Source organism: Python bivittatus, unplaced genomic scaffold (assembly GCF_059951505.1).
Source record: "Python bivittatus isolate LINGU-HERP-01145 unplaced genomic scaffold, Pbiv_v1 ctg000080_np1212, whole genome shotgun sequence".
Taxonomy (NCBI): domain Eukaryota; kingdom Metazoa; phylum Chordata; class Lepidosauria; order Squamata; family Pythonidae; genus Python; species Python bivittatus.
In genome coordinates, this window is record NW_028277035.1 from 4984186 (window position 1) to 5008079 (window position 23894).

Genomic DNA, 23894 nt, shown 5'->3' on the forward strand with positions numbered 1-23894 from the left:
TTTAAAAGCATCATAATACCTTTCTATGTATGAATTACATGTCTAGAGAGCTTAGACTCTGACTTTAAAAAACTTAGGATTTCAGCAAAGTTCCATAGGTAAAATTACACACAAACTGTAACTATACCACTGTATTTATTTCAATAATTCACTGTTTGTTACATTTAATAAAAACATATTATGAAAAGGGAAGAAATCTAGCTTTATTAAGAATACTCCAGCAAAGAAATGGAAACATCAGAAAAACTACACTGGGGAAAAAAGACTGCAGTCCTATGCATTTACCAATTGGTAAGTCCTACTAAACACATTGGAATTTAATTCAAATAAGTCTATACAGAATTGTCCTGTCCATTTTTTAAATGCCCAACTGTAAATAATCATAGATGAAGTTCAAGTTTTGACCACTTGGATACATTCAATCAGCTTCTCCGTGGTAGCAACACTTAAACTGAAATTGCCAAGACTAATTATCACTATTTTCCAAACAGCACATCACATGATAGTAAGAGTTACTAACAACACCATGTAAACTCTAATAATTCAGAAGAAATCATTTCTCATTATTTCCTATTTCTTCCATACTTTTTCAAAAATGAGGCATTTGGACTTTTTAATAGTGGCAAGGAAAATGAGAAGTACTAAAGTTTTTTAAGTACCTGAAGCTGTCAATTGGGGATATTTTAGCTTGTGAATACATTAGCTCGATAGGGGAAAGTACTCTGTTAATTTTTCATTTTAATAATTACATAATGATTAAAAAAACAGATTACAGTTAGATACTCCTGATCAAGACCTACCGCATAGGGAACTGCAGGCACTGAACTTCATAAGAGGTCTTTTCCTTTTGTAACTTTTTCTGCTTCCATATTAAGAATGTGGTTGGTCCTTCTCTTACCTTGCTTCGTTTCCTTCTGGGGCTCTTTGGCAGCTTTTGACTCAGTCTCCTTTAAAACGAACAAGTGAATATTTTGTCTGGCGTCTGGGAGTTTCACTATCGTGCTCCTTTAATGCTTCTTCTTACAAAAAATACCCGTATTTTTCACGTTGAATATGAAAAAAATCTCTCACGGCCAATAAAGTCAGGTTTTTTAAATATCTATGCCCGTTCCAAATTAAAAAACAAAAACAAAAAACCACCAAAAATATCCTGCCACAAAAGAGGAGGAAGGGGGTTGGGAAAATCAGACAAGAAACCAACAGTAGAAGAGCTATATGCTCCAGTTTTATTTCCAGCCCAGAAGGTAAGTGCAGCAGAAGCAGGTCCAATTCCAAAACAAGATTTTTTTTTCTCCAATGAAGCAAAACTCACAATTATGAGTTCTCATATAGAATTCTGCACAGAGAATTGTTTTTAAAATTAAACATAGATGGTTGCAGCAAAAATATACTGTCAGGATGAGCGTGAAATCTGTATGCTTTGTAGTTGTTCAGAGTACGGCTTTTAAAAATGTGTTGGCAGATTCTCAGTTTATATGGAGGAGCATCTGAATATTTTGTTTTCAAAAGTGCAAATTAAAATGGATAATATTGAACCCATTCAGAAGTTTAAAGGAGATTAGCTCAGGAAAAACAAAAAAGAGCCAGAAGAGTCTGAGACAGAGATCCAAGTACCCAGTAGAGTCTATTTAAAAAAGAAAAGCAAGACGTAGAACACAAGCAGAAAAAAGGATCTAGCAGTTTCTTTCAGGAAGATCCAAGGGGGAGAAAAATCCAGGCAAGGATCCACAAATGCCAGGGAAATCCACCAGCAGTGCCTTTCATATGTGGATCCAAGGAAGGGAGCTCCAGCAGTCTTTCTCATGTACAAGGATCCTAAAAGGATCCAGAAAATAGGCTTCGTGGTGAGGAGGGACCCCACCACTCTTTTTCATGCGGATCCACCCAGACAAGCCAAACATAGGTGGATCCAGAGAAGGCAAAAATCCAGTCTCTTTCTCACAAAGACAGGATCCGCAGAACCCGGGGCGATCCCGCAGCTGAGTTTCTCATAAGGAGGTCCGTCAGTCGTTTGCTCTCCCCGTGGGATCCACCCAGTTAAGAGCAGAATCCACAGCAGCAGCTCTCCTGTCCCTCCCCAGCGATTGACGAGAGATTCTCTGGGGGAACCAGGGGGATTTATGGAGGCAGCGGCCGCAGGGATGGCTCCTCGGACCGAGCTTTCGTTTGTAAGGGAAAGGGGTTGGGCCGCTGGCGGGACAAGCAACGCCGCTGGGTTTAGTGATGCCGCCGACCCGGCCCTCCACTCCTCCTTGCAGTAGCAGCAGCAGCAGCAGCAGCCGCCGTCGCCTCCGCCGCCTGTGCCCTCCGCTTCAGGAGCAGAGCTGCTGCCACCGCAGCCATTTTGTTACTAACTGACAAGAGCCCCGCCAGGCAGCCAGCGCGAGACCACAACGGGGCGAGGGGGAGGGAGCAAAAGAGAAGGAGAAAGAGAGGCGAGAATCCCTCCCCCTCCCTTCCCTGACCTCAAACAGGAAGTCCCAACCACCTCTCTGATCACATGGCAAAGCCGAGCGCATAAAAGAAGGCTCCGAGACATGCAAAGAAGATAAAAAGGCGAGCCAATGGGGCGACGGGAGCAGTTAGCGAGCCCCGCCTTTCTCTCAGCCTTGTCTCGTCGCGTGAGAGCTGGCGCCGAGGCTTCTCGCTGGCTGGAAAGGTTTGCCTGCTCCGTCCATCTTGTGTGTTACCTAAATCTCCATTGAGGGAGTAGGTATCGCGTGTCGTTCCGGCCGCTCTGCACGGAGAAAAGCAAAACAAAACCCAGGCTGTGAACGAGGCGGCGCAGGCATTCGTCTTGGTAACTTTTCAAGGGAAAACGCAGCAGCCCCAGCAGGATTGTTGCGATAAGACCATTTGGAAAATAAAATAGTTTGCTGCTCTGCCTGTTTGTTTATGTAACTGTATCCTTGGCTGATGTACGCTGAAATCATCATTTTAGTAGCCTGCATCTGTTTCGCAACACAAGCGTCCAGTATAGTGGCTGAAAGGAGAACTAAAATAAAAGAACTAAGATGCAACGCCACTGCTATTTAATAATTTTATTACCCGCTTTTAAGAAAAAAAGCTTTAGCCCATTTCTTCCGAGTTTGTCATAAACAGTGGATTGTTGAGCAGTCACCTCGCATTGCCGTGGAAGAATCAGGATACCTGGCAAATTTGATTTCAACCCACTCCCATTATAGAGCTCGGTTTAGGATAATAAGCCTGTTTGCCAGGATGTCATGCACAAGGTAGGCTACACCTGTTGGTCCACTGCCTGGCCTCAGAAAAGGTGGGTGAGCCTTGGGATTCACCCAGCTGCTGAGCTGAACAGGCACCAAGCTGAGGGAGTGGCTTGATGTTTGTTTAATATACTGTCTGTAGTGAGCTGGAGAGGAGGTGAGAGAATCAATAATGGCATAATCCTCGCTTTGGTGGTCCTTACTCTCAATTAAGTTCACAGAATCGCAGCCAAAGATAGTTAACCTTTCCAACCTGAAGGGAGCACCAAATTAAACTGAGTGCCTCCAATGTAATGCCTGCAGACTGCAAAGGTTTGGGGTGAAGTCAATAGATTTAATCTTTTAAATTCCATGGCTTGGTTGGGTAGTGTCAGCCAAAGGCTGGTCAGGCTACTTTTCAGAGAAGAACCAGCAATATCACAGGGCTAAGAAAGGGAATAGTATTTTTTTACAATAAATGTTTTGGTTTCTCGCTGTCCAAAAAGTTAGCGAAAAGAGAAAGATACACTCATTTAGAGGAAAGCCTTATTCTTGGTTTTATTCAGTTTATTGAAGACAGCTATGTCTATAAATGTAGCCTGTATTCATTTTGAACAAAGTGCAGGCTTGGAAGTGCTACATCTCCAAATAAGCTGTCTTCATGGAGTGTTCTCATATTCACTCACTGTAAGTTCTCATATCGTACTAACCCCTAATGTGTGATTTTAGCTTAGCACAATGTGTAAAACCAATTGCTGGGATTTATAAACTACCTTGTATGGATTAACATTATGTGTGGACAGGGCCTAATTTTTAAAAAATGGTTAAAACAAAATCTGGCTTAGTGTATTGTGTGAACCTAGCCATATGGAGAGCCAGCTTTGGTATACATTGATAGATAACTGGAGGATGTATTTCCTAGGTGGCAAAAAAAAGACAATGTTAACTACAAGTATTGAATTCAGTGGTATGAACTACAGAATAAGCATATATAAAATCACATCGGATTTCCTTATTTAAAGACATAATCATGAAGATTTTTAAAAGTATATTCCATAGATGTATCATTTTGATTGAACTGGTCATTTGCATCCCATCATAAAGCTTTAGGCCATTCGAAATCACATAATCGCAATTCTATAAGAATAAACTCTTTCAGAAATCATAGAATTACATTTGGTCCAATACTTGCTCAGAGCACAGACACCAGACAACTTTCATTAATAGTTAATGTGCACCTTAGGAAGTGGCAACACCTTGCTGACCCTGGTTAATCTCAGAAACTAAGGAGGTTTGACTCCAATTAGTATTTGGGTGGAAGAATCGCCTGGGCATTCCAGGGCTGTTGGCTGGACTGGGAAATTGAAAAACAAAAACAAGCAATTGTAAACCACTGCCAAGAAAACTCTGGGGATGCAGTCATCAAGAGTCTCAAGCACATCTTTATCTTTTAGGTAGAAACAAATAAAAAAGCTTGATGTGTACACGCTGCAACAAACTTTGGGCCAACTGAAATATACATCTTAGACTCCTTTACAAGATGACATAATTGTCCAGGATTTTGAGAGTTCAAAGCATAACAGTATGATTTCTCAGCTCCTTACTCTTTTTCCACCCAGATGGAATATTATTGGCATGAGAGCACTATGCCTCATGGTGTCTTGCACTCAACGTTTTGGCTAAAAGCAATTGCATGCTAAAGGATTATGAAAGTTGACTCAGCATCAACAGGTATTGATCCTGATGGTAATAAAAGATTTAAAAGGTTAGCATGAGAAGAATTAGAGGTTTTTTATAATTATTGTGCTGATAAAAGATCTAGTAAATGTTTGAATGTTTAAATATCTGAAAATTAAATTAGACACAAAACCAGATCTCTTTTAGGCAGGGATACACAATGTTGCTATTACCGTTTAGCCATTTCCAACTAAAACAGAATAAAACTTTTTTTTTCATGAAGCTCAGCACTGCAACTTTTTGATTGTTTTTATGATAGTATCTCTAATTAAAACCCCACCTTATTTTCAAGTTCAAATTCATTTTTATTTAACTACAGTACAATGAACATTTATTCTGAATAAATCAATTCTTTTTAAAGTGTTCAAAAGGCAGTTGTTTTTCAACAAGCCAGTTTTTAAGCATCAGAAACTTCATGAGACATTTGACCAGATGTTTGATCACACTTGCCTGGATTCCCTATATTGCCATATTACTACTAAACATAGTAATTCCTCTAAGAAGACAGGGATCAAACTGATCCATGAGTTTTCTGTTTTGACATAATTTGTGTGTGCGCCATTTGTAATGAATAATTTTTTGTCCAGATGGCTCGTAGTTTTTATTATTTACTTACAATAACATATTCTTTCATATTTTACAGTTTCTACTGAGTTTTGATCATAGTTCTTGCAAACAACTGCTAGAATTCTTTGTTTTAAGAGACATTTGCCCTGGCATACAAGAAAAAAAATCTTAGAACTCTGTATGATGGATATAACAGATACCGGTGAAGATGGATTGGCAAATATGAAGTATTGGGCTTCCCATCCCCCATCAACGCACAATGGCTCTATTTTTATCAGTAGAGGATAAGTCTGATACTGTCTTTGATTTACAGACTGAAATGTAATTAGAACCATTTTTTGCCACTGGAGGGAGACCACATTGCTCAAGAAAGCAATAGGAAGAGAAGTCCAGAACAAAGCCAAAAAAGAAAAAAAAATTGTGCTATATATTTATTCTAAAAAGCTTTGTAGGCTAGACAACATTGTCGTTATGCACAAAGTGTTTTAGCAGCCAAATTTGAAGTAATCTTTTGCTTTTTACAGAAAAAAAAAGTACTAGCGATACAAAATAAGCATTTTCAGGTCCTGGCAATTTTCAGCAGATCTGATTATACTTGTATTGAAATGGCTCGGTTTGGGAGAGGAACCAATCAACCTTGACTTTACTGATGATGGATGGGGGCAGGATTTTGTTTGCTGCACATCTAAATCTAAATGGGGGACAAATAAGTTGCAAGGGAGTAACTGAACAACAAAAATAGCAAATGGAATTCCATTTTGTAGTGCTTATAAATGTAGGTCAGCAACCGCAGTGCCTGTCTCCTAGCTGGCAGCCCAAAAGGAGCAGTGGAAAATTATCTTACTGATACTTTCTGAAAGGATTTTGATTTTGACGTAACTCAAAAGTCTGATGCAAACTGAACAGGGCACAACTATGTGACATCATTGCTGCTCTATGTTACAATCTAATTACCAGGCTTGAATGTGATTTTAGTGTCCACAGATTAAATAATATACATTGCTGTTGCCTGATGAAAGTGGTTTGTTTTGCTGTATTATAAGGAAACGTGCCAATTGAAATTTGCTTCCACTCTAAGGTTTTATAAAAGATCATGTTCAAGAACTTAAAATGGAATGGTTAATTTTAATTATTGCTATTGTTACATTTAAAAATGCCAAATATTGTGGTTGTGTTATAGTTGTGTGTGATTCATTACTTAGACTTGATAGAAAAGGAAACTACTAGGCTATCCCAGTCTTCTAAAAAAATCTCTTAAGTTCATAGTACTTATTCATATTGAATCAAATTTGGTTGAATGTTTCTAACTGAAATGAAGGACAAAAGCAACTTCTCTTAGCTTGTTCCAAATTAATGAACATCTGTTAAAACTGATTGAGTACATTTTCACTCACTGCTTTCTCCAATACTGGAAAGCCATTATTCTCTCTTCCCAGCTTTTGGGGCCATCGGTGTTGCCACCCAGCTGGGTTGTTATTTGTTGGGAGTGGGCTATAAAAACTGTAAATTAACAGTCAAGACTCTAGATGGGTTACAACAGAGTAAAAATATTAATCAATACAAAGCAGCATGTGACTCCCCAATGGATACCATTAGCACTCAACTTGGGTTAAAAAAGCTCGGTGGAAGAGGGCTGTTTGGGATGCTTTTTGAAATGGTTGCATAGACCTCTAGGGAAGAGAGTTTCAGAGTGTAGGGGCCGCATCAGAAATGTCTGCCACCTCGTCCCTGCCCCTGTGACCTCTGATGGATGGGGGGAACTTTTAGCAAGCCTTCGTAACATGTCCCTTCCAGATGGGCAGATTCATTGCTGACAAGGCAGCATAGTATTGCAGTGCTAGCCTGTACAGTGTAATGATTTAGAGGTGATGGCCTGCACTTTGAATGGGGCCCAAAAGCCTGCAGGTAAGCCATGCAAGTATTTTAGCACTGCAATTGGAATCTTGCAGTAGTGTAAACTGACTCACAGGACTCCTGCCACCGCATTCTGGACCAGCTGCAGCTTCTGGATCATCTGCAAAGGCTGTCCCATATAATGTGCTCTATTACGCTAATCAAACCAGATGATGCTGAAGAGGTGGCTTGCCATCTCTAAAGTCTCCTGGCCCAGGTGGGGTTGAAACTAGCAAGCAAGATTAAGCTGGGCAAAAGCTCCCGGGCCACAGCCTCTACCTGTTGTTTGAGCAATAGTCATGAGTCCAAAAGGACTCCCAACTCTTGAATCAGTTCATTTGGGATGGACAGAACCCCATCCAGAGTGACTATCAATATTCATGGGTACTTACTGACATATAGCAACTCAACCCTGGATGGATTGAATCTGAGTTTATTTTGCCCCATTCAGACCCTGACAGCCTCCATTTGTTCAAACTTTTCATTGCATTTCAGCTTGACTTGGTAATGTGGTAATGTACAGCTGAGTATTATCAGCCTAATGATAGCACCTCATTTCAAATCAGCAGAAGACCTCACCTATCAACTTTATGTAGAAGATAGGGAGAGCAGCAAGCACTTTGGAGCAGCCACAGCCTCTAATACCTCATGGTAACAGACTGGAACCACTCAATCAGGTAAGAGCAGAATCACTAAATCAGTGCCTCCAAACTCTACAGGCATCCTAGCAGCATTCCATGACTGATATTATCAAAAGCTACTGACAGATCTAAAAGGACCAGGAGGTGAGTAGTTTCCTCCATCGTGGTCCCGACAAAGGTAGTCTGTCAAGGCAACTAATAATTATTCCATCCCATAACCAGGTCCAAATTCAGACCATCTGTTTCATCTAGGATTCTATGAAGCTGAGTCACTCTAGATTTTTTCCCTAAGCTTTTATGTGTTTTCATAAAACCAAAATGTTGCTTGTTTTTTTTTTTTAATTTCCTGATACATTTTTGGAGAGGCTTAACAAAACAAGAATGTGTATATATTCCACGTTAATAAAGCAAAGTTTTGTTGATTCTTTAATCTTACAATCCTTTTACAGTTTTCCTGATCAAATCTATACTGACCATGACTTAATCTTCAGTTAGACCAGATACAGGTTTTTTCACATAGAGCTATTCCTACTCTGCTTAGTTTCTAGTTTATACATGTGATTATCTAGCCAGGGGATGGGAAGGCAGCTATTGGCTTAACTGACAGTATTGGAAAGAAGATCTTCCAATAGGAGAGTACTTTTTCCTATCTCTAATGCTGAACTAATACTTAGTTAAGACCATCATCAATGTATCTGCAGGGAATCTAGCTGGTCTTAAATTTTAGATGAAACCATAATAGCATTTTGAACAGCTCATGTTCCTAGTAACAAAGACTTCTTTGCTATTGTTCATTCATGACTGGATGGATAGCATTTCTCCAGGATTGTTTGTCAGTAATAATTTTGTTGAGTTTTGTAAAGTTATACTTGTGCCAACAGTGATATTATCTAACTATCTTGTCATCTTTGATCTTTTCCTTCTCAATTGTCTCTGATTTTTCCAAACAGCAGGGTCTTCTCCACTGACTGTTGCCTTTGAGTTATATGTCCAAAATATCTAAGCTTTAGTTTCATTATTAGTGCTTCTATGAGCAGTATGGTTTTACTTCATCTAGCACTGAATAATTTGTTCTTCTTTACGGTGCAGAGTATTCTCAACCATTTTCTCCAGCATCACAAATCAAAGGCATTGATTTTCTTCATTCACTTTTCAGCATTCACAGCCATATGTTACAACTTGAAAAGCTGTAGCCTACAGCCTATTTGTCTGTGTGATGTCACTGCACATTAATGTCTTGTCTAGATCTGTCAGTCTTTCTCCCAAATAGCAGATATATTTTTATTTCATGGCTACGTTCACAATCCCTATGAATTATTTAGTCAGGAAGATAAAATTTGCTGCTACTTCAGGTTCTTTTCTCCCTATTTGTACTCACTTGGCACTGCCTGTTGGCATAATCTGAGGTTTGTTTTTTTAAAAAAAATACTGAGCAGCAACCAGCTTTTGACCTCTCTTCTTTTTATCTTTAAGAAGACTTCCTCAGTTCTTTCTCTCTTCCAGTCATCAAAGTGGTACCCTTAGCACGTTTATTTATTTGATTTATATCCTGCTTTTTGTATAGGGACTCATGGTGGCATATATACCGCCCCCTCCTCTTTTTTCCCAAACAACAACCCTGTGAGGTAGATTGGGATAAGAGACAATGACTGGCCCAAAGTCAGCTGGAGAGCTTCCATGGCTGAGGGTAGACTGGAACCTAAGGTTCGTTCTCATTTTGTCATATTGTGGAGGTTAGAACTCATATAAATGCAATTGTCTAAATATTGTTTTGCACTGCCCCCCCCTCTTTTTGTTTGGAATACAAATTGACCTTTTCCAGTCCCTTGGCCACTGCTATCTTCTGTAACTGCTTCCAACCTGCAAGTAGCATTTTAACAACATCATCTCAAACAGTTCTATTGAAACTTCATCAACTCCTGCAGCTTTCATGTTAGCAATATTTTCTAGGGCCCATTTAACATTAAATATCCAGAATATCCAGTGACCAAACCTTTGCTCATATCTTTGGTGTTGGGGTCTTTTTTGTTCAGTTCTTCTGTATATTTATGCCATAGTCATTCAACTTAAGTGCAAGATTTTTCCTTTTTCCAATCTGCCAGATATGGTAGAAGAAGATAAGTTTTAGGTTATTTCTGTTCATGGGGTGCCATTCAGCTTCTCCATTATTTAACAGCCTCCTTGAGACAAAATACAAAAGTTCCTTGTTTGATTTTTTGCATAATATGTTACAAGGCAGTTTCATTTTAGTGAAAAACATTTACCATCACTGCCTTGTTGTTTTATTCTGATTAACTAAGTTCATGTCTGTGGTTTATGGCAATCTTAGTTCCAACACAATTTACCAGGTTGCTAAGTTCCCAAATTTCCCCTACAAGGATGGCCACAGATCAAAATTCTGAATGCTGTAGTCCCAGTGAATCAGAAGGGCAGTGGGTTGGATTAAATAGATCTATAGGAAGAGGGAGAATTGAGAATTGACCAATGCTAATTTTGCATAGCAATGATTATTTCAAGGTTGGTTACAGACTGATCATGAGGTTTTGTTTGTTTCTGTGTTTATAATAACAAAATCTTGTAATGTTTTCTTGATAATCTATAGGTATTTTAGGATGCTTACAGAAAATAAGACAGTCATATGCTGGGATAACACATACAGTGGTACCTCGGGATACGAACTTAATCCGTTCCGTGACTCTGGGCGTATCCCGAGTTGGTCGTAACCCGACGCAAATTTCCCCATAGGGTTCAATGTAAATCCAGTTAATCTGTTCCGCCCTCCGAATTTGGTCGCACCCCGAAGCAAATTTTCCCATAAGGTTCAATGTAATTACCGTTAATCCGTTCTGGCGTCCGCGGACCATGTGTCAGGGGTGGGAAAATGGCCGGGCGCCGCGCTGTGCGGCGGGAAAACAGCCACAGACCACGTGTCAGGGGCAGAAAAATGGCCGCGGACCACGTGTCAGGGGCGGAAAAATGGCCACAGACCATGTGTCAGGGCGGAAAAATGACCATACCCCAAGGTGGAGTTCGCACATCGAGGTAAATTTTTGCGGCTGGAGCTGGTCGTAACCCGAAAAGTTCGTTAGTAGAGGCGTTCATATCCCGAGGTACCGCTGTATCCATGCAGTTTTCTTGGCAACAGTATAGAAACAATCCATCATTATCTTCTTTTGAGATTTTTAAAAAGACTTCTAGTCCAGCCTTATAGCTTTGGTATTCTTTGGTAGATTTTCATCCAAATAGTAACCAGGACCAATCCTATTTAGCTTCTGAGACTAGAAAAGGCTAGCCATAATCTCCACTGGAGCCTGCAATTTGATTCCAGAATATTGGGATACTATGAATTGAAACAACTTCTTTTTGCAGTACTTATCCACTATATATTCAAGTGCCAGACGCTGGGAGACAGGAATTAAATATTCCTGCCTTTAGCATCTCTCTTTCTCAGTAAGAACCCAAAGTTAGAAGACAGATTAGTGATTATAACATCTTGTTGATGAAATTAAATTGCTGATCACTACTACAAAAATGGTTTCTAACTGGAACTAAACTGTTTTAAAATTACACATAGGCATAACTATTAATCTAGCAATAGGGTTGGATACAATCCAAGTGTTCTTGTGGTAGTGGTAGCTATGATCATAAACCTTTGGTGAAGAGATCTTGATGGGTAATGTGTTGGGACAATCGCTCATTATACCCTGCTATAAGTATTGAGTGAAACTCAAGACCTTGAATTTTCTATTCGATAACAGCTTTATGGGGAGGTCATTCCTTTTATTTATCTTTTCTAACTTAAAGATCCAATTGTTGAATCCTTTAGTGATATGTAAAGTTTCCTTGACTCTAATTGTAATTGGATTATACACTGTCATCACTGAATGCTCCAAAAATATAATTTACCTTTTTTCAAGAATACTAACCTGATTCACAGTTTTTGTGTTTTGCAAAATTTCAGTGCCATTTGGGAATTATAGTGGAGGAGGAAAACCAGGGGGGACCATAAACCAAAACCAAATGTGGTAAAGTTGGTTTACTTTATTGTGTACAACCAATACAAATTATCATGAAATACCCCCAAAGCTTCCCCATATTTCATAAGGAAACCTAATTGCTGAGTTTGAGCTGTAACAAAAGGTACCACAGATCCAAACACAAAAGGTAAGTGATATTCCTGTGTGATCACAGTAGCCCAATGATGGAAATGTTCTATATATTTCAGCTGATTATGTTTGTACAATTTGTAAATGAAGAGTTAAAATCGAAATGAGAAGCAAACATTTTTCTGACAAGGACCATATTCCCTTAGGATAATTTATTAAGGACTGCATATTAATAATGAATATGGTGCCTCTTGGTTAAGGAATAGATTTCTTCACATGGGCTAAGGGTAGCTCATAGCTCTGGATGCAGGATCTGACGACCATGAGCTGTGCAGGTGCACTATTGTCACAAAAACTCATTGTTTATCACAATCTGAATTATGAATGGGATTTTAGAGCAAGGAAGCAGAAGCATGAGGCACAATGAGAATTTACAAACAAGGGAAAACATGTTTTGAGCCTTTTATAGTCTAACTTCAGCAGCAGTTCGAAAACTCCTGATTGGGTATCATCCCAGGTCTGTGATTATTATCAGAGTTTGCTAGAGACTTCTACTTTTATCCTGAGGTCATTCTCCTATCACAAGTTCAAATTTCAAGTTATTCCTTTTGTCCCCTTTTGCACATCTTTTTGCAAATGAAGTAGTGTTTATTTGATTTATTTATTAAATTTATATAGCCGCCATCTCACATATGTGATTCACATATGTGTTTAGTTTCCTTGTACTCCGACTTACCTTAATTCTGCATGGCCCCTGTTTACGAGTGCTCAACAGAACCTTCTAGATGGCGGGGGGGGGGGGGCTCCGTGAAGGTTAGCCTTTGTTGCAGCCATTTCCAACTCTCCAAGATGAATCTACTCCATCTCAGATTAGTTTTTATATCTTGTTCTGTCACAACTGTGCTCCATAAAGAAGCTCTTAATTTTGCTGGCTCGTCAGCTCTACTGAGTGATGACCACATGGGTGACAAGCTTGACAGCAGAAGCCTATTCTAGTGTCACTTGTTACTATTAGTGTCATCTGTGAGAAATATGTCCCTGCTGCATGTGTTAAATTGCTGAGGCAATAAGCACACAGGATCTCTACGCAGCCCTGCTAGTGTTCCAGCCACAACCCATTTGGTCCGCATTCTTTCTTACAGGGTGTCTAGGTGAGGTTGCTTCAGTGAGAGCCAAAATAGAGCAGCAGTGTTTTGGTTTCTGGACAGCAGATCAGATGATTTAATGTTTGCTTGTATTTAAGACAAGCAACTAACTCTTGTGCACATTAACATTATTAGCCTGAGGCATCTTCCTTGACATGCTAGTATGATATATGGAGGGAGGGAAGTCATCTATCTTGGGAAGGATTCAAAGGTTTTCTCTCATACCTTCAGTTGAATAAAGCTTTCACAAGTCTGGTATTCTTCAGAGGTGTTTGGACAACAACTCCCAGGAATCCTAGCCAACATGGGGAGTTGTAGTTCAGAGGTGCCATCTCAACACTCTTGAAGAAACCTGCATAGTGGGGGACTCAGAAGCATATATATCAGCTACTAATTGTGTTTTTCAGTTTTAAGTTTAATCAAGGTCAGTTCAGTTCTGAAATGGACTTAGGGAAGAAGCAAATTTACAGGCAGCATATCTCATGAGCATCTCTTACGGTCTCACTTTATATGCAGTTCATTGTTGGAAACTGTCTGGAAATTGCAATTGGTGCTAAGCATATGCTGCTGTGCATTATAAAGTACATTATATGATACCTATACTGAAAAACCTCCACTGGCTACCAGTTGCCCACCTGGCATAATTTAAGATGTTTGTGTTGACTATTAAAGCCCTAAATGGTTTAGAGTCTGATTATGTGTCGAATCATTCTCTCCTGGTATAAACCCACCAAGCAGGAGATGTCCTCACTGTCAGACTATTAGGTATGGTACCCAACCAACCTCTGGAATATCATCCCTCCAGAGATCAGATTGGCCCTGACTTTGCTGGCCTTTCATAAGGACTTGAAGACCTGGTTCTGTGCTCAAGCCTAGGGTCCTGAGTGTGTGACAAAGCCTGTTTCCTGGTTGTTTTAACTGATGTTTTTGTGATTTCTCCTGGTGCTGTGTGTTTTATTTTTTGTCTGTGTATTTGTATATGTTTTACCTATTTTTAACATTGTTAGCTGCCTAGAGTCATCTATTTGAGATAGGTGGTCATATAAATCAAATAAATAAATAAGAAAGGTGTTCTTTGTGGCTTCCAGGGTATGGAATGTGCTCTTCAAGAGATGTATTTCGCTCCCATTCTCCCAGTATTTAGGAAGGTGGTAAAAACACACATTTATTATTTTGGCTTTTTTTATATGACTTCTATATGACTATTGCAAGTCGTATAAAAATGACGGGGCCATTTTTATATGACTTGCAATAATTCACTCCATTGTCCCTGTTAAACACAACTACATTAGTCTTTGATACATTAAATTTCAGATCTATGCTCACTGCATCATGCAATCTATCTAATATGCACAAGTCACTTGAGTTCTCAACTAACAAATGGAAACCTTAACCAATACAGCACTATTTCACCACAACATTTCTTATACAGTTATTCATAAATACATTAAACAGTTAAGGGGATAACATACATCACTGTCTTACTGCCTGCTCCATATTGAACCATTTCCTAAGCATTCAGTTATTCTTATGCAGGTGTTACTTCTTTCACTTACTGCTCTAATTGCATTCAGCAACCAATTTTTGACTCTATACTTGCATAATACATCCCATAATATAAACCTATTCATTTTATCATATGCTTTCTCTAAATCAAAAAGTGTAGAGTTAACTGCCTTTCTCAAATTCATACTGAACATGTCTCAGTGAAGTCTTTTGCAGCCCCCAAAACTTAAGGTGAGACCTTTGGAGTCCTCCAAAAGTTGCTACTACTGCATAGTAAAGTTTAAACATATGACAGGAGATTATTCATATTAACTACATTTATTTTCAATTAACTTTAAACTTAAATGAATTCACTTTTAGGTTTTGCTTTGAACCCACTTACTATATTTTGAAGTGCAATCTCCCAGATAAGCAATTCAATGGCTAAGTGTGAACCTAAGTCTGGAACAAGTAGTTAACCTTTGGCTTATGGTGTTTCTGTAGTAATTGGGAACATCTCTAAAAATCCAAATTAATCAGAGACTCTGAAATCATTGGAATCTGTAGAATAACTTCCCTTTGCATCAGTTCTTCTTTAGTTATTTGACAGTTTGCTCCAGTAATTCCATGTAAGTAAGCATGAGTACTGTCCTAGGAAGCAGTGAGAGAAGAGTCTATCCTGTTGCACTCACTGTAAGGACCCATGAAAATGTTAGTTGTAAAGCCAGAAAACTGTCATCAAGCCAAGCAAAATCCATTTGGAAACGGCAGTGCTTTTTTCAGCCACGTTTAAAACAAGTGGTCCTAAAGCAAGGAAATGAAATTGCACTCTTTTAAGACCACCACATTTTAGATAGTCTCATAACAAAAGTAATTTTGGCAGCTATCAGGAAGGATGAAAAATTCTTGAGAGTTTGGTGGCAGCAGGGGAAAGTACCCTGCTGTTCTCCACTTCTGACATAGTTTGTTCTCAATGCACATCTAAGAGCTATAAACTTGACTTTCTCCTGATTCTTCTAAATTCATTCCTGAATTGTCTGGGCAGGGGGGGCACTTTTATTTTCTACAAATCGCTGACCCACATGCACCAAGCTTGAAATTTTAGAGCAATAGATCATTAGAGGTCTGTTTCAGAGATATTAAGATAATGAAGGTGAATATTGAGGCAATCCGGCTTCTCTAATCATGATAGACTGCTCTAAGAGAAAGGCATAATTCAGTCAGTTTAGCGAGAGTAACCAATTAGTCACAATGTGAGGCTTAGGGGAATTATTGTATGGTCCAAAGAGAATTTTCAGAAGAAAGCCACACACTCAGTGTTGCATATTTATTCACTGCTTGGACTGTATTTCTTCAGGGATTAAGATGACCTAGTATAACACTATTCAGAATATAAAGACAAACATCCCTTGCTAACCTGCTACCTTCTGTTTGGTGGGTCACAGATTTTGGATATTTGATGTACAGTGGGGCAAAAAAGTATTTAGTCAGCCACCAATTGTGCAAGTTCTCCCACTTAAAAAGATGAGAGAGGCCTGTAATTTTCATCATAGGTATACCTCAACTATGAGAGACAAAATGGGGGGAAAAATCCAGAAAATCACATTGTCTGATTTTTAAAGAATTTATTTGCAAATCATGGTGGAAAATAAGTATTTGGTCAATATCAAACGTTCATCTCAATACTTTGTTATATATCCTTTGTTGGCAATGACAGAGGTCAAACGTTTTCTGTAAGTCCTCACAAGGTTTTCACACACTGTTGCTGGTATTTTGGCCCATTCCTCCATGCAGATCTCCTCTAGAGCAGTGATGTTTTGGGGCTGTCGCTGGGCAACACGGACTTTCAACTCCCTCCAAAGGTTTTCCATGGGGTTGAGATCTGGAGACTGGCTAGGCCACTCCAGGACCTTGAAATGCTTCTTACGAAGCCACTCCTTCGTTGCCCGGGCGGTGTGTTTGGAATCATTGTCATGCTGAAAGACCCAGCCACGTTTCATCTTCAATGCCCTTGCTGACGGAAGGAGGTGTTCACTCAAAATCTCACGATGCATGGCCCCATTCATTCTTTCCTTTACACGGATCAGTCGTCCTGGTCCCTTTGCAGAAAAACAGCCCCAAAGCATGATGTTTCCACCCCCATGCTTCACAGTAGGTATGGTGTTCTTTGGATGCAACTCAGCATTCTCTCTCCTCCAAACACGACGAGTTGAGTTTAGACCAAAACGTTCTACTTTGGTTTCATCTGACCATATGACATTCTCCCAATCCTCTTCTGGATCATCCAAATGCTCTCTAGCAAACTTCAGACGGGGCTGGACATGTGCTGGCTTAAGCAGGGGGACACGCCTGGCACTGCAGGATTTGAGTCCCTGGCGGCGTAGTGTGTTACTGATGGTAGCCTTTGTTACTTTGGTCCCAGCTCTCTGCAGGTCATTCACTAGGTCCCCCCATGTGGTTCTGGGATTTTTGCTCACCGTTCTTGTGATCATTTTGACCCCACGGGGTAAGATCTTGCGTGGAGCCCCAGATCGAGGGAGATTATCAGTGGTCTTGTATGTCTTCCATTGTCTAATTATTGCTCCCACAGTTGATGTCTTCACACCAAGCTGCTTGCCTATTGCAGATTCAGTCTTCCCAGCCTGGTGCAGGTCTACAATTTTGTTTCTGGTGTCCTTCAACAGCTCTTTGGTCTTGGCCATAGTGGAGTTTGGAGTGTGACTGTTTGAGGTTGTGGACAGGGGTCTTTTATACTGATAACAAGGTCAAACAGGTGCCATTACTACAGGTAACGAGCGGAGGACAGAGGAGCCTCTTAAAGAAGTAGTTACAGGTCTGTGAGAGCCAGACATCTTGCTTGTTTGTAGGTGACCAAATACTTATTTTCCACCATGATTTGCAAATAAATTCTTTAAAAATCAGACAATGTGATTTTCTGGATTTTTTCCCCCATTTTGTCTCTCATAGTTGAGGTATACCTATGATGAAAATTACAGGCCTCTCTCATCTTTTTAAGTGGGAGAACTTGCACAATTGGTGGCTGACTAAATACTTTTTTGACCCACTGTATGCCAAGGACTTCGTCCAAGGGCTAATTCATTCTCGTTACAATTTCTTTAAGAGGACTGGGCAGTTGTTATATCCACTGTATATTCATTAAATCCTTTGGTTATAATTTGGGAGTGTACTTTCCATGTTGATATCATTCTGGTGAGTTACTGCCATGTCACTTTTTTGACAGTTTAGTTCAGACTGTCAGACCTGGTAAGCTCCAGATTTGTTGGGACCCTATGACTGGGAATTCTTCAGTTTTAAATAATCATCTGCTTTCTTCTTCAAAAGCTCTGGAAAAATAAAATATTTGCACTTTCAGTAGTTCACATGAAATAAATTAACGCACCACCAATCAACAGAAGCCGGCAGATAAATTCCATTAATTAATACAATTTAGTATCTGCATTTTTAAAATATAGCTGCTAAATTTGGATTATTACTACTAGTGATGCTGCTTAATATAAAATAGAATGTGTGAATGAATTTAAAGTTATATAAAGTGCTTGGATAATAAACAGTCAGGTACTGGGGGGATTAAATAATTCAGTTTTGAATTAATGGATTTATCTATGTGTGTATATGTGTGCAAGGTAGATGTACACACAATATATATGTATAGTGCATGCTTTGTATGAGTTGAATTTTCATCTGCTTTCATTACCCCTGTAAATCCAGAAACGGTGAAGCAAAAGTAAAACTCTAACACAAATCCCTGCTCCGTTCCTGCTCTGCCCTGCATGTTGCAGCCAAAGAAGCATTCTTTTCTAATCACATCACCTTTCTGGATTTATCACTTTAATGTTCTCTGGGCCATTGAGCCCTACAGCTGTAAATTAATTTTTTGAAGTAATACAGGTTTTAAAACTTCAATTTGTTTTAATGAGCTTGGGGGACTCGCCTTACTTGTATCGAAAAAAAAAAAAGCAATTATTTATGCATTCTTGCATTCCAATGCTCTCAAGAACTCCACCTGCGGGACACTACTGGTCCTCTATAAAGTGACTTGGTATAGTTGTGTGGTTGTAGTGCAGTGCACTATCTGCATGCAATGTGCTTTCTGTGCTGAGAAGAGCCAGAGAACCAGAGAGGAGCTTTCAAGCAAACATTAGCAAGTCTCTTGATAATTTCCTTCATCACCTTTCTATTACTCCAGCAGTGCAAGGTAGAATTATGAGATTGCTAATGATCAGCATCAATTTGGGCTGCCTGATGGAACTAGATTAGTTGTCCCCCCTCCCCAACCTTCTATGATTGGTTTGTAATATCTGCTATACTTTTTACAATAGCAATTAGCCTAATAAACAATATTTTCACTGCACAGATGTAGATTAGTCAGTTAAGATACTATAAAGCAGAGATTATTGCAGAGTTATATATGAAATATCAGGGGATCACAAAGTATGTCCTCCAGTTACTGCTTTGGCATGCTCCTTAGCTGTTTGGTGGCACCAAAGTTTTAATCTCCTTTAGAAACAAAACAATATTCTGAAAGCTGAATGGGAAATTAGTGGAGCCAATTCACAGACTGTTTTAGAATTTTAAGTTGCCTGCAGTCAATCTGACAAGAATACTTGAATGATACAGTTTTGCAGAGATATACTTGCCATTTTAAGTGTGTATTGAAGGTATTCTGGGTATAAAATAATTCTTTCCCAATGTACTGTAGTGGGTTGGATCCTACTGAAGTCAACAGGGCTTAATCATAACTAATTTTTGCCACTGACTTCAATAGGATGTAAGCTCTGCTAATTTAGTCTGGATCCAGCCCAAATATGTGAAGTGGCTCTCTGAGCCAATTTTGGATTTATTAATACCTAAATGCCATATGGGAGTCTACATATGTAATAAATATTGATTGCTGTTACTGGCATGAACATATTTGATTTGAATACAGAATACAGAATTCTGGTCAAATTTGCATTGAAGGTAGGACAGAGATAGTGAGGAACATCATACAAATTATGTGATAGCATAGTCTCATTAATTTCTTTTTGCTTTCTAAGTATTAGAGGCAATGTAATAAGAATGATTAAGTAGAGTGAATGGAGGCCCACAAAATTGAACAAACTGGAAATAGCCCATCATTTATTGTTAGAAACATTGACTTCATTGACTGTTCATTGACTGCAATAAAAAAATGTACAAAAACAAGCACACACATTGAGTTCATGGTTCTAAACACTGTCATGAACATCTATTCCATACTGTTGAAATCTTTTCAGGTCAACCCTTCTCCCTTGAGGCTCTCCTAGGGTTCATGGGATTCTAATGGTAACAACAAATTATGTACACAGTAACTGCAAATATAAATCATAGATCTGATCCTAGTCATGCATATACATCTAAAGCATCCAATAACCCTTGTCTGGGCAGGGGAGATGAATGCTTTGACGCAGGTAAATGTGATGTCTAAGTAGGTGTGCAGCCACTGAGTCATTATATTTTGAAGTTCACTGCCACTAGATAAAACACTAAATATTGTGATAGTCATTAGTTTAACGTGAAATAACAACTTTGTTGTGGCTTCATGGACACATGCATGAAACTTACTTGGCGACAGTACGGAAGTGGTTTGCCATTGCCTTCTGACAATGGCTCTAACTTAACATAGCTTTAAAAAGGGATTAGACCAATTAATTATTAACATTTCTCTGCCATGATGACTACAGAGAACATGCATCCTCAACCTGCATCCTTTAACACTGAACTTCAGTGAGTTCACTGAGGAAGGGTTATTCTTTGTGTGTTCAGCTTCTAGTATCTCACAATTTGGCTTGTGTGAAAACTAGATGAGAGATTAGATGGATCCTTAATTTACTCTTGCAATGATCCCATGAAGTAACCAGTATTATGGAAGACAAGGGGAATGTATGTACACAAACAACATCCATTTGAAATAATTTCCAAGCATTCATCTGGAGTCTATCACAGCTTGAATTATCTGAGCGCCACAAAAGTATGACTGTAAATAATGACTGTTGTTTAAGGCTGAATAACGTCCCCAAAGCCTGCTGGGAAAAAAAAAAGCTTTTCATAACCTTTCTGAAACCCAGTAAGATTGGAGCCATATGGATCTCATGGGAAATGTTTTTCCAAAGTAGGGGGCAGCAATTGAAAAGACCCACCTATGAGATCCCAGAAGGTCCTCAGGATAAGAACCTGAACCATGCAAGGCTTTAAAATGGAAACAATCTTATAATGAGTGCAGCTCGGGAGGAAAAGGTTTACATGGGCAAATCATGACATGCCCATAACTACCAAAGCCACTGCTTTCTGAACCAGCTGTAGCTTCCAAGTGCTCTTCAAAGGTGGCCCCATGTAGACTGCATTGCAAGAGTCCAAATGAGAAATGGCCAAAGCATGTTGCCCATTCCTGTCCTAAAGGAAAAGCAGGATATAAATATAGTAACCAGCCAAACAAAAAGATTGGTACCACCGTATTTGCTCCCCTACTGCAACCACTTCTACCAACATGTTCATGATTTACATTGAGCCCACTGCAACTTTCATTCATTCATTCATTCATTCATTCATTCATTCATTCATTCATTCATTCATTCATATATAATAATTTGGTCCTGGGGGGCTGTTACGTAGTGCTATTATTACATTTAAACATATTATTGCTTACATTTGTATCACATACTTCCTTCAAGTTGCTCAGGACAGTGTTCCTGAAGTCATTCCTTTTTATCCAAACAATTCTATGAAATAGCTTGGCTAGTGCAGAAATCTGACCCAAAGATTCTTGCGCACAATCCAGTTCCCACTGCTGTTTCTTATATTTCTTGACTTGTCTAAAATTCTGAGAGATGGTCAAGGTGAGGGAGAAGGTTCACATAGCTTCCGGAATCACCCTTAGGGCAAAATATGCACCCCTGTTTTGATATTTTGATCTGTCATCTTGTCCCATGTGGAATGGCCACCGGGTATATTACTAAAATCTCCTTGTATGCATGAATGGAAAGCTGTTCATGATTGCATGGCATAGCTGTTGCTTTGCAAAGTAATTTACAAAATGATTTTTTGAAAGAATATGATTTATTTTCTAACCATTATGTTTACTTTTTGTACTTGAAATATAGGAGTGGAATAGGGTGGGGAGAAGATGAAGAAGAGGGTCCCCCCCCCCTTGGTATAAGAAGATGCTGCCATGCCACAAAGAAAATGGTAAGGGGGATAAAAACAAGAACAAAAACTAATCTTTGATCCAATAAAAAATATTTGTTTCAGAATGAAATTACAGTGATAAAGCCTATTAAAACATTCCTGGATAATTAATTGGACAAATTTAAATGTATAAAACTCCTGTAGTTCTCATTACGAGAGATGCATTATTATGCACAGCAAAATCCCTAAAGCAGAAACAAATATGTTCATTTGCAACATCCGTACCTCAGGAGATATCAGCAGTCAGGCATTTATGGCAGGGCTAGATCCTGTAACCTGGGTGAGTTCACACCTGCCTGAGTGATTTGGCCAGGCAGGAAACAAGTCAAAAGCTCCCTTCCCTCCACCACCCAATTTGTATTGGCTCCCCACTTCCAATCACATTTACGGCCCAATGGATTGGCAATTGTCATCAGAGGGCTGTATCCCTGCAATCTTCTTGCATCTCTGCAGATACTACATACACACGTTTTACACAAACCCTCTAGTTGCCCAGAATTTTCCCAAAGTGCAGTCACCTTCCACAATTTTGGAAAAGTGGCTTAAGAAACTACTGTTTACATACCTTGCTTCAGGACTTCCCAGGGGCATCTGATGGGCCACTGCAAAAGAAGCATATTGAACTAAGTCAGTCTTTCTCAGGCTGGTGCTCTGCAAATATGTTGGGCTACATATACCATTATCCCCATATATCTCCAATTGCTGTATTAAGTATAATGGGAGTTGTAGTCCAGGTTGTAGGGAAGACTAACTGGATTAACTTCCCACACTAGTGTTCTCTAGTGGTGGTGGACAACAGCCCCCATAATTCTTACAATTGCTTGGAAAAGTTGAACACTGTAGTCCAACACATCTGTGAGGCACCAGGTTAGATAAGACTGATCCTGAACTCTGGCTTTAAACAGCAAGTAGCATGTCCGTCCTTCCTTCCTTCCTTCCTTCCTTCCTTCCTTCCTTCCTTCCTTCCTTCCTTCCTTCCTTCCTTCCTTCCTTCCTTCCTTCCCACTTACTACCAAGTCACAGTCTAAAACACACATCAACTTATTTTATGTAAGGTTTTTACAAAAATTCCTTCAAGTGATGTTGCTGGAGGGAGTCCAGAAAAATCTTTGGCAATACGGTTCTCTTGGAAGGTTACATTGGAAGAAAGAAGAATGCAGGCCTTTCAACTCTTGTGTTAGCAAAACATGAAACCAGGTGTTCTCAAACTGTGAGTCATGTCCCCCCCCCATCAGAGGGGCTGCAGATAGCTTAGAGTGGGGGTCACAAGATTGAAAAACATTTTGTTTCAGGCATGGTAATGAAGTTCAAACTTTTGAGTATTATTAAGCGGTTTTCTATCTGCTTCCTTTTCTTAGCAGAGACACAAGAATTCTGTGAACTGCCAAACATTTGTATTTTTCCATTATTGTTTATGTTCAGGACTTTTAATTCTAACTTAATAAAATTGATTCATTTTACAAAATGTTTAAAGATACCCATTTAAATCTATTGTTATATCAACATGTTGACATAGTTTTTGTAACTTCCTTTGATTAAAGCGTAATGTATTTTGTAAACTTTTTTTCTTGTTTACAGAAATGGACATTTCTGCAGAATATAACAACTGACACTTATTGATCATGTGAAAAAAATATTATTAGATACACGCACTGATCATCAATAGCTGGATCAGCTTCTCTTGGAAATATTTATGTCTCTCCAATATCTCCTTTGGTGTTGTGAGTAATAGCATATCTATAGCCTTTGGAGCATCTATAGAACAGTATGTGTTAGAGTTCAGTATTTTTATCTGCTTTATTTTAAAATCTTGTAAAGTTAGCAAAGTTAGCATTGTTTTGAGATATGGATTAAAACTGAGTTATTAAACGTAAGTGTTATATTTATTTTTTG

The 23894-nt window shown here is 39.1% G+C and overlaps 1 protein-coding gene and 1 long non-coding RNA gene across 9 annotated transcripts in view; one reads left to right on the forward strand and one right to left on the reverse strand.

The window, feature by feature from the left end:
- The window catches only part of TNRC6C (trinucleotide repeat containing adaptor 6C), a 156268-nt gene extending 153866 nt beyond the window's left edge, over positions 1-2402 (reverse strand). For 5 of the 7 annotated variants that reach the window (XM_025164660.2, XM_007425038.4, XM_007425037.4 and 2 more), the window contains exon 1: positions 801-2401. In XM_025164660.2, the coding sequence (XP_025020428.2) occupies positions 801-805 (5 nt within the window). In that variant the 5' untranslated portion in view covers positions 806-2401. Of the gene's footprint in view, positions 1-800 lie in introns of all 7 variants that reach the window. The other 2 variants (XM_025164659.2, XM_025164658.2) reach the window with 2 other exon arrangements.
- Positions 1190-23894, forward strand: LOC112540287 (uncharacterized). 2 transcript variants are annotated; one of them, XR_015794684.1, is made up of 4 exons: positions 1190-1244; positions 7970-8077; positions 21917-22001; positions 23580-23893. It is a non-coding gene; the product is annotated as an uncharacterized LOC112540287 (long non-coding RNA). The 2 variants fall into 2 exon arrangements; XR_003084345.2 differs by having other exon boundaries at positions 1198-1244; positions 7967-8077; positions 23580-23894.